The sequence below is a fragment of the Aythya fuligula genome, chromosome 22 (genome assembly GCF_009819795.1).
Source record: "Aythya fuligula isolate bAytFul2 chromosome 22, bAytFul2.pri, whole genome shotgun sequence".
Taxonomy (NCBI): Eukaryota; Metazoa; Chordata; class Aves; order Anseriformes; family Anatidae; genus Aythya; species Aythya fuligula.
In genome coordinates this window covers 5,882,963-5,893,533 of record NC_045580.1, presented here as the reverse complement: position 1 = coordinate 5,893,533, position 10,571 = coordinate 5,882,963, and the positions used below count along the sequence as shown (strand labels likewise).

General features: G+C 47.2%; 2 protein-coding genes across 2 annotated transcripts; both read right to left on the bottom strand.

The window, feature by feature from the left end:
• Window positions 1–686: 686 nt before the first annotated feature.
• On the bottom strand, window positions 687–6,554 carry REXO2 (RNA exonuclease 2). Its single transcript, XM_032202034.1, has 7 exons — window positions 6,422–6,554; window positions 6,204–6,287; window positions 5,986–6,063; window positions 3,875–3,986; window positions 3,007–3,115; window positions 2,580–2,633; window positions 687–1,117 (listed from the first exon to the last, which is right to left on the bottom strand). The coding sequence occupies exons 1-7, from the start codon at window positions 6,551–6,553 to the stop codon at window positions 988–990; spliced, it is 699 nt and encodes a 232-aa protein (XP_032057925.1). The 5' UTR covers window position 6,554; the 3' UTR covers window positions 687–987.
• A 779-nt stretch (window positions 6,555–7,333) lies between these two features.
• Window positions 7,334–10,264, bottom strand: RBM7 (RNA binding motif protein 7). Its single transcript, XM_032202052.1, has 5 exons — window positions 10,158–10,264; window positions 9,676–9,838; window positions 8,996–9,092; window positions 8,405–8,498; window positions 7,334–7,952 (listed from the first exon to the last, which is right to left on the bottom strand). The coding sequence occupies exons 1-5, from the start codon at window positions 10,251–10,253 to the stop codon at window positions 7,539–7,541; spliced, it is 864 nt and encodes a 287-aa protein (XP_032057943.1). The 5' UTR covers window positions 10,254–10,264; the 3' UTR covers window positions 7,334–7,538.
• Window positions 10,265–10,571: the final 307 nt, after the last annotated feature.

The window sequence follows — 10,571 nt, the reverse complement described above, 5'->3', positions numbered from 1 at the left end:
GTGATGACCTTGTTTTTTTATTTTTTTTTTTTTATTTGGCCAAATAAAACTCAGAAGACCCATTTCTTTTTGAAAACAAATTGGTTCTGCTGGTTTGATCAAATTGACCAGCACTTATTCTCTGGTACTGTAACACTGTACTGGGGGTGTTCCTCCCCGTCAATTAGAGCATGAACCTGCTGCTCTGGGCTCCGTCCTAAAAAGACGAATGCTGATCCAGCTGTCATATCATTACCTTCTATCCTGACCTGAAACACTTAAGAGTTATTTACAAATTGAAATGTCATCTGCTTGCTCACAAACCAAGTGGCTCACACGGCTTCTTTGCACACAGATCCTGCCCACCTGGCGGTTTTATAAAGCAAACCAGTGTTCACCTTGGAACTGAAGACAGATTTGTTACCTGAATTGCAGCGCATTAGCTGGAGAGGGGCAATGCCTTGATGCCAAAGTGTCTGATACCCAGTAGACTGTACTATTGATGTGCAGCTTTCGTTCCGTTCCTTAATGGACATGTTGCACAAAGGACTTTCTTGTTAAATACCCCCAAACAAAACAAGAATATACGATTACCATATCGTGAAAATAATCGTACTTTCTTTTGCCAATTTACAAGAGGCTGGTTCACCTAGCATCTTGACATACCCAACTTACGTCTCACACAAAAGAAAGACTGTATGAAAATATCATCCTTCAACGTAACTGTTTTTATTGTGTAGTGAAAGACTGCATCTAAAACCAGAGGAAGAGGAGTATCAAACAGCGTATTTTACCTAGTACGTACAAACAAAGAAGCTGCTTAGAGTTGAGTAGTAGATTTCTTGCTCAAACAGAAAAGAAGCAGTAACTCAGACTTCCATCTGCGTTTTATCAACTGCTAAGAAACAGGGTAACATAAGGGTGCAGCTTCTCAAAAGACTGGCAAACAGAAAAGAAACAGGAGATACATCTAGTATGTGCTATGGGATGGCTTGGTAAGATGAGAAATCAGCTGGCAGTTTTATCACTTTCTCCATTCTCTATTAGTTTCCTTTTCTTTTCATCCGTTTTCCTCTTGAAGATGCTATCTCTGTAGAACTGAAGTTCTTTGATGCTTTCCCTGATGTCATCAAGTGCTCTGAAAGAGAATTAAGGAGGGCTTCAAAATGCCTGCACACATCTTCAACTACATCTGGATTCTAATGCTTCTAAAAAATTCCAGGCTGTGAGAAATAAAACTCTGATATGCATGGATCACAAATCTGTCAGAAATAAAAACAACCCTCGCTACTCTTGGGCATGTGGAAAGCAATAAAAGTCCACCAGCACTGACGTGCCAGGGAGTAATGTACAGCTTATTAGTTTATGTCACTGCGCGACATACAAGCTCTTGAAAGCCAACAGGTTCTACAGCTTCAACTATTAAAAACAATTTGCTATTAATCTGAGACAACAAAGAGACAACGACTCAGGAGACCTGTTTGTTGCTCCTGCTCTGGCCAGTCATCTGCTTGCTACATGAGCAAGGGTGACTGGTTTTGACCCAGTACTTTTTGTTACCATGCTCTGTCTGCTTGGACTGTAAGGTCTGTGCAGAAGTAGGAATCTTACTGCACGTTTTCAAATGTGCAGCACACCTGCCTGTGATTTCCAGCAAGATCTCTACAAGACATCCCTTCTCTTTTTATACCAGAACCTCCTCTCCTGCCTAACAAGGCCATGTCAGAACAAAGAGGTAAAGATGCAGCTACTTCCTTCCACTGTCATTTAGGAATGTCATAGCTAGAAGCACCAAGTAATGCCTACAGAAAGCCCAGTGTAGACATTTCAATGCATAGGTGTGTTGCTCTTTTTTCCACATTTAGTCTGAGCAGATGAAAAAGCAAAATGGATGCACTTACTGTGCATATGGACTTACCAAAGCCTACAGATCCCAAGGGATTTGTGTGAGACCCACCATCTCCTCTATACAGAACTTAAAATCTTAGAAAATGTGGCTTTCTAAAAATTGTTAATACTACATAGCACCTTTTCTTCCAAAACCTCAAAGCAACTTCAACTTTTAAGGATGTCTTAGATGCCGGCAGGAGCATAACTCAAAATGAAATCCTTTCACAGAAAGCAGAACAAGCTCTCTGACATACTACAAGCTCGGGAAATAGCCAGGACCAGAACTCTTATCTCCCCATGTGCAGTCTTCCAATTTTAGTTTGTCTATGAACAACTTTGCCCAATTCAAGGACAGAAAAAAAGCACTGTTCAGCGAGCTTTTTCACGTGGTTTCTCACTGTGATGTCTAAAAAGTGATAGATGTATCTACATTGCCAAACAAGCATCTCGGCTTGAATAGTAAACAAAGTGAATCAGAACAGATAAGAAAGTTTCTGACTCTGTGTATAACTCCTTCCCTTACAGTAACCAGGCTTCTGACTGGAGAATACAAACTATATGACAGGGAGCAGAATCGTACAACCTCTGCTGTCTTCTGCATTAGAACAAACATGCCTGGAATCAAAGGAAGCACGCAGCACCAGCTTCTGCTCATGAGGAGCATGTTTCCTGCATGACAAGCTCTACTTTGTTATAACGAGGAACCTCACCTGTGAGAAGCTGCCTTCTTTGGTGCAAATTCATATTCTTCTGGATACCAGCGTCTGTAAGCAGGAAAAAAAACAAACAAACAAAAAAAAAACACCACTTAAAAAGGAAATTGGGATTCACTGACGTGTCCAGTGGCTGCTGTGGGTTTGTTACAATTGGTGAAAGAAGTTCAGTTTCACTGGCTTATGGCAAAGCCACAACCCCGTGAATCAAAGTGCTGCAAATGGCAGAGTACATCACTCCCCGAGTACTTTATGGTTCATTCTGTCCATCAGCCTGAACAGAAGAGATGAAAGAATGAGACGGCTGCATACAGCCATCTCCCAGCAGCCTTTAACCTTATTTTAGAAGAGCGCATGTTAGTGCCACTTAACAGGCTTCCCTAGATTATCTTTCATACAACTATTCAATTTGGGGAATATTTACCTGCAAAGTTCTTTGACAGTGCTCACATCAATGATCCTGTAATGAAGATGCCTCATGAATTGAGGCATGTATTTGTCAAGAAATTTCTTATCTGCATGAACAGAGTTACCTACAAAGACACAAAACAAGATGTTTCTTCAAAGACATTGCAAAGCTACTATGAATATCTAAACTACAAACAGGCTATGCATGCTTGGAAAAGATCATAGGGTACGAAAAGCTATTCACTGGCAGCTCATATAACTCATTTTCTAGCAAATATGATTGTAAAGGTTTGTCAGATTTTCATTCCAGGATCACACATGGTTTAAATACATAATCCCTATATTAATTCTTCAGTTACTACAATTTCTGTCGCACAGATAAGTATCAAAGAATTGTAAAAGCATCGGGTTTTTCACCAAGTGAAAACAGGCATCAGTATTAATTTCATTTAGCCATAATCCTAAAGCCGTATGTGAATGTTCTGAATTTAGTTCCAGGTAACAGGATATTTAGCAGATTGGCATTTGGTGCTTCATTCGATACACACAGTGAAAAAAAGACACTTTGGTTTACTGTTCCGATTTTACGGTCACAGATTGCTGTCAGCAGTTAAGTTGCCCTTCCCAATTGTAACTGTACAATGAAACATTAATGCTAAAAAGAACTCAAAGTTTCCTGCAGTAGCAATGTGCAGTATTTGCTTTAGGGAATCAGCAGAATAGATGATGCCTTTCTCTACTAGCAGGTTTTGATTCGCACGTTAGATCTCGGCACAGAAAACTAAAGCATCCCTGCCACGTGCATCAACTGGCCTTTCAGCATCCAGCTGGGAACTGCGGGAGGGATGACATTATTATTATTATTAAGAAAGAACACATTTTACCTGCAAGAGGACAGAGACCGGGAGGTGTTTGTTGTCGTACAAAGGACAGAAACTCATACTCTGCCTGCTGCAATGAAATTTTACTCTCCTTCACCGCCTTAGTAAGGCCAGACTGCAAGAAAGAGCCATTCATCATAAATTATATATATGCTACCATCAAAGATATTTCTAGAAATACTCAACAGCAAAAGATCAAGCAGTAAAGTACTGCTTGCTCCCCAGCATGCCCAGAAGTATTAAGAGTACAAATTCACTTTGTATTTTAAGGTATTCTGGGGAACCCAATCGCCTTTATACCTCCATAAGGAGGTATAAGGCCTTGCTGACTTTCAGGGCACCACTCACAAGACACAAACCATCGCAAGTGCGGACGATCATAGAGCAGTCCTAAGGACACTGACTCTCCTGTGATTTTCCTCTCTGTTGCTATACTTCACAGGGTGTTACTCTCAATTACTGACACATTATGCACGCCTCGTTTATACACCTGCACGCACATGATCCAGGAGAGTGTTATATTTCTGTTTAACGAGAGGCATTTGCCTCCCCAGCACAGAGTACTATGTGTAAACAAACAGAAATAATCAGAATTCTGACTGAAGTGTTTATCAAGATAACTATAAATCAGAAAAGCTTCATCCTTCTTTTTTTCAACAGTTAAATGTCAGATCTGCTCTAAGTGTTCTCAGTGATTTTTTTCCATCTGGCTATGCTATATATTTCCATGACTGTGCTGCAAAAATCTACTTGACAGATCCAAGTGGTGGTTAAAAAATTCATTATGTGGCTGCATTTTCATCTATATTCTAATTGCTTCTCTTTTCTTAGTCAATTAAAAATAAGTAGCTCCTCAGGAGCAGTGATAACGAATGCTACCATCTTCAATTCACTTGTGAACTGAAGTTGAGTTTGTGTCCTCAGCTGCAGAAGGGGAAAAGCTCCCATCGCAGTAAATTAATATTCATTTTCCAAACTCTTACTAATCCTTCCCAGGGAGAGTAAGATGCTACCGGGGGGGAGGAAGGAGGGGCCGTGAGTGTCTTAAAACTTCAGCACTTAATTGAAAACTACATTGAATTTAAATTTGTAATCAGGGATTGGAAAATCCATTCACTTTCTTGCTACGGGCAAGGAGGAAGCTTTCCTTGGTGACTAAAACCTAAAATTAATCTACTCTTACAGAAGTTAAGTTTTCAGTGAAAAAAATAAGGTAGGCTTACAGTGCTGAGGGGGACAGGCAAAAACAGCAATCCAGTGTTTACAGTAAATAGATCTGTTTAATTATACTAGGACCTTAATTTTCACTAAGTTTCTATTTTGCCAGCTCTGGACTATTCTACACCAACCCTGTAGCTATTTTTAGTTGGGACGTTATACCACGTTGTTTTCTTCCATATTGGAATCATTATTTGCATTATTTGACGCAACACAGAACAGGCTTCAACATGACGAGCTGTCAGAGGGGTCCATGCAACCCAGCGCACTGCCGCACAGGGACTGGGACTCCTGTGGAGTCCAGCCACAGCAGAACTCAGCATGCAGAGCAGGGAGCTGAACCCAGCTCTTAATCTCACGCCAAAAGGCACAATGCTGAATGTCCATTTTAACATGGGAATCAGTGGCACGTATCAGGGTGAGGGGTCCTATTCTACGACCCACCAAAGCTTGTCTCACAGTCTGCAGCTTTCCTGTGTGCTGTTGCTGCTCAAGCCTTCTCTTGGACTCATTCACTGTTAGCTTTCACTGATGCTTTTGATTATCAAGTCAGAAAGTAGCTTCAAGCACTATTTAAACTTATTATAAGCCACGCTACTAAGCACAGGATACCTCGGGACAATCTGACAGTTCCAACAGGGGATGGAGATTACAGATACACAGATGTAACGTGCAGCTATGCCACAGATGACCTGTGATTCTTTGGGTAAAACGCTACACGGCGGCTCCTTGGTATATAAGGATGATACTTACTGTTCTCACATTCTTCATCCCCTCTGTTTGATTGCAAAAACCGTTCAGCACAGCTGTTGTCCCTTTTTAGAGGCCTGTACTGCAACTAGCACCTCTGAGTTACGTCATGGCTATAAAGAAATGGGACTCGCAGGGTTGCTTACCTTCCCGTGGTGCTCCTTGCACCACTCGGACATGCCATCCAGCAGCTCGTCGGGCTGGTTGATGATCAGGTTGGGGCCCTGCAGGGAGGGAAAGCACAAAATAACCCAAACCTTCCTGAGGGGGACCGTTCGGGGCAATTCGGCATCCCGGGGCCGCCGCTGCCCTCATGGGGCCTGGGGGGGGGGCTCCGTGAGGCCTCTCCCGGCTCCGTGCTCACCTCGGCCAGGACGTTGAGGTCGCAGTCGGTGATGAGGCAGGCCATCTCCAGGATCTGGTCCTTCTCCACGTCCAGCCCCGTCATCTGCCACACAGGGGAGCGGCACCGTCACCGCGGCCACCCCCCCCTCGGTCCCCCCGACCCTTCCCAACCCCCCCGACCCCCCTCTCCGCCGCCCCGCACCCCCTCACCCCCTCTACCGCCGCCCTCCCCCGCACCTCCAGGTCCACCCAGACCATGCGCTGCCCCATGCCGCCGCCGGCCATGGCCGCCGCCCGCCGCCGGCCCCTCCACAGGCGCCCGGCGCAGCTCCGCAGGCGACCGAGGCCACCGCGGCTGCCGCCGAGCATCGCCGGCCAGGCCGCAAAGCGCCGCCGCCGAACTACGTTTCCCGGCGGGCCCCGCGGCGGCGGCCCCAGGGCGAGCGCGGGCGGCGAGCGCGGGCGCTGCTGGGAGTTGTAGTTCCGAGTGAGTCGGCCGCGCGGGGTGCGCCGGGAGCGGCGGGCGGGGCTGCCAGGCTGCGGCCCGGGCTATGGCGGCAGCGGGCTGGGGGCAGTCTGGGGCTAAAAGGTGGCTTTTTGGTTAAAACACGTTGTTTTCAACCCCCAGGGGAAGGAATGTGGTCGGTGCAGGCGCTAACCGGCCGCACTCTCAGCTCTTCGACCACCACAGCTTTTCCCAAGCACATTTCAAAGGATAAACGGGTACAAACGGGGGTGAACTGAACGAATAAATCAGGCTGTGAAAACATTCGCATGTGTGTGGTTTATCCACGGGGAGGCTTTTAATGTTCTTCTCCAAAACAAGGAATATTCAAAAGGAATCGTTTGTGTATCAAAACGGTTGGAAACGCCGTCAGGTGCCACAAAGCATCACACCCCTCGGGCTCTGCTTCAAGGGGTGTGTGCCTGCACCTGACAGAGCCCTCCTCCTACAAAAATACACTCTGCGTTATAATACAAGCACCCAACAACAACTCTTAAAATGTGGCACGTTTGTTTTCTTGCATAGAGCCCTGAGGTGTTGAGTTATCAGAATTATAGCATATCCCGAGTTGGAAGGGACCCGTAAGGATCATCAAGTCCAACTCCTGGCACCGCACAGGTCTGCACAAAAGTTCAGACCCTGTGACTAAGTGCACAGTCCAAGCACTTCTTAAATTCAGACAGGCTTGGTGCAGTTAACACGTTTAAAAATAAGATGCCAGTTTTGGAGCATTCTGCTAGTAGTTTTACAAATATTAAATGGTAACTTTGATGGGTTTATTTTACAGAGATTCAGTTAGAAACAGATTAAAGTTTCCCATAGAGTTCTTTGAAGCCTACTGAGTGCTTGTTAATGCCGTGACGGGCGCCACTTGCCCTCTCTGTAGTTCTCTCTTCTGTTATCGTAATCGTGGCTCCAGCCTTCACGATTCCTGTCTTCGTAGACAAAGTCGTCTCTGCTCCCCCGGTAATGATGGTCAGAGTCGTGGCCTCTGTCTTCAAACCCGTAGTCATCCCTTTTGCCCCTGCAATAGTCAGGCCCACGGTCCCCAAAACGCTGTTCTCGGCCAAAATGCCGACTGTCCGAGTAATAGGGGTGGGAGCCCATCCTGGTCTTGCGCAGCGCTGCGACGTCTGGGCGCCACTGCATCTGCGAGGCTGACGAGTGGTTAAACGAGTGCCCGTGCTGGTACCCGGAGGCAGCAAAGCCAGGGTGATCATACTTCCCACCGTACTGGGACTGCTGCCGCATCGCACCGTGCATCTGGAAAACAGAAGAGAAAAAGGCTCGGTGGATTCGATGCACTTTCCTTCTGGCAGAGCGCTCAAACTAAAAATTATCAGGACCCCATGCCATAGAATAATCTCCTGTGCTGGCCTCTGAGTTCCATGCGAATCATGCTGCAAATACAAGGGAAAATGAGAATGAACCAACAATATGAGACTGACTGCAGACATACGGAACGGCTGCTACCGAGTGCTCTACCTATAGCTGGACTCGTAAAGCTCCAAGACCGCCCAGACGTCACACAGCTTGGTAGCAGGAACTGTCAGTCTTTTGGAATGGTTATTTCAACGCTCCAAAAATACATTCTTGTGACCTAATACAATCATTATAGGACACATCTAAGTACTCAAAATTAGAGCCAGCTCTTTCACATTATCCATCATCTGTGAGTGACTGCAGGTTTAGACACTATTAACAGCACAGCTTACCACTCCTTGTCTCTGAAGGTTATCAGGAGACGGCAGAGACCTCTGCACAGATGAGAATCCTGCTGCTACCATATTATCCGGACTCTTATCGTATCTGCAGAAAAAGGGATTAGGAGTTTTAGTCTTAAATGTTTCTAACATAGGCTATTGCCACTCTAAGGGGCACTTGCAGCCCAGTCACACTGCTACAATTAGAAAAAAATAACTGGGCAAGCATTCACCTCAAATTACTACTGCTGTGAGGAAGTAGTGCGGAGACGCTTGCACTGTGTATTTGGCAGAACTCTCTCCACATCACCGAATCTTTTCCATACTCATAGGAAAACAGTTTTTAAACAGGAATGTGACTTGGGCCATAAGCTCTGGCAATCAGATCTTTTGGAAAGTCACTTTCAAGATGACCCTCTTCTTTTTGCATTAGGTATTCAGGTACCAAGAATGCAGGGTACTGAAGGTAATAATAATGCAAGTACTGATTCCATAGGGAAGAAAGAGTAAGTTGTGCTTGGAATGAGAACTGGGAAAGCTGAGTGTGTCAGTGCTGTTTTTTAACTTGAACTGCACACGTGTACCTACAGTGCAGACTCTTACCTGCCAGAAGCTGGATGTGCTGTGCCAGATGGGCTCGTATTGGCATTTCCATGTGGTAAAGAAGATGAATTACCGTCCTGAGATGCATGACTGCTCCCTGAAGAGAAACAAACATTTCATGAGACCGCCAAACATCAGTTAGATTAACTTGGATATGAAATGAACTTGTAAGATGCTAACAATTTCCGCATGCTTAATTAGCTCTCAAGTTTCACCAGCGATCTGCAAAAGCATACAATCTGGTTTCCAAAACAAGATACTGCATCTGTCTTAATGCCCAGTTGGGAAAGATGCAATCAGGCTTGCAACATTCTGGCCAAAACGCCTCACTTAACTGAAGTCAGCAGCAACTTTCACTGCTGCTATAATTTAGAAGGGCTTTCAAGGGTACAGAATGAATAATCGAACAAAAGGGAAGACTCAGCCTGGGGTTTATATGCTCGCTGAAGTGGCAGGTAGGTCCCTGGTCAACATCCAAGGGCAGAAGCACATGCCTATGTGACAACACATTCTACAACATCATCGGCTAGCAGATGAGGGGCAGTTGGATGAGAAGGGTGAGCAACAACCATCGCTGACCAACTCGGTGCACCTCTGCCAGGTTTGGGAAGGAGGAGAAAGGCGGCAGCTCTGCTTCCCACCTGGAAGCTGCGTTGTTTTGTGTTTCCTTTCCTGGGTACCTGATCGGAACTGAATTTTGATGGGCCTCCCGTAGAGCTTGATCCCGTTGAGCAGGCTCATTCCGTAGGGGACCGATTCCTCGTGCTTGAAGTTGACGAAGGCGAACTGCTTCTGCTTGCCATCCCTGTCCTTGGGGATTTTAACCTTAATCACCGGCCCTGCCTGCGGATCAAGACACGAGAGACGTTAAGCGGGAGCGGAGCAACTCCCCAAACCTTTAAAAAAAAAATAAAATAAAAATAAAAAAAGTAAAGTTTTAAGGTTTTAAAGTTTTAAACCACGAAGGAGGAGGGCCCCCGTGAGGCGGCCGCGCGGGGGCGCTCCGCTCCCGCACAAGTTTGTCCGCCCGCGGCCGCCGTCCGCCGCCCCGGCCCCTCCCCATCATGGCGCCGCCAACCGCCCGCCCCATCCCATCCCATCCCCGCCCCGCCGGGGCCGGGGCTAAAACGGGAGGGCCGCGGCCGCGGAGCCTCGGCGGCACCTGGTGGAACAGCTCGAAGATCAGCTCCTCCGTCACCCGCGGGTCCAGGTTCCCCACGAACAGCGTCCGGTCCGCTTCGGCGGCCGCCGCCCCCATCGCGAGGCCCGGCCGCCCGCGCCCGGGGCCGCCGCCGCCGCCGCCGCTCGCTGCTGCTCGCTGCTGCGCAGGCGCGGAAGAGCGCGGGGCCACGTCACGGGGAGGAGGGGGGGGAGGGGAAGGGAGCCCCGCCCGGCGGCGGGCGGTGTCAACGGCTGAGGGGCTGCGTGAGGGGAGGGCTGGGGACGGGGATAAAAGGCACCGGACGGGAAATTCGGTGGCCAAAAATCCATAATTAGGGGCCGAGGGGGGTGTGAGGGCTGCGGGGGGGAGCGCGGAGCCGCCAACGGCTTCCTCCGGCACGCCCTGCCGTGAGGC

Bases quoted from the DNA above. Each gene is read 5' to 3' on its own strand.
- REXO2 (XM_032202034.1), bottom strand. From the start codon at position 6,553: ATGCTCGGCGGCAGCCGCGGTGGCCTCGGTCGCCTGCGGAGCTGCGCC. The intron at 6,288-6,421 runs GTGCGGGGGAGG...CCTGTGTGGCAG, and splicing joins TGGTCTGGGTGGACCTGGAG to ATGACGGGGCTGGACGTGGA. The intron at 2,634-3,006 runs GTAAATATTCCC...TCCTGCTTACAG, and splicing joins ACTGTCAAAGAACTTTGCAG to ACGCTGGTATCCAGAAGAAT.
- RBM7 (XM_032202052.1), bottom strand. From the start codon at position 10,253: ATGGGGGCGGCGGCCGCCGAAGCGGACCGGACGCTGTTCGTGGGGAAC. The intron at 9,839-10,157 runs GTGCCGCCGAGG...CTTGATCCGCAG, and splicing joins TCTTCGAGCTGTTCCACCAG to GCAGGGCCGGTGATTAAGGT. The intron at 7,953-8,404 runs GTAAGCTGTGCT...TCTGTTTTCCAG, and splicing joins ACCTTCAGAGACAAGGAGTG to ATGCACGGTGCGATGCGGCA.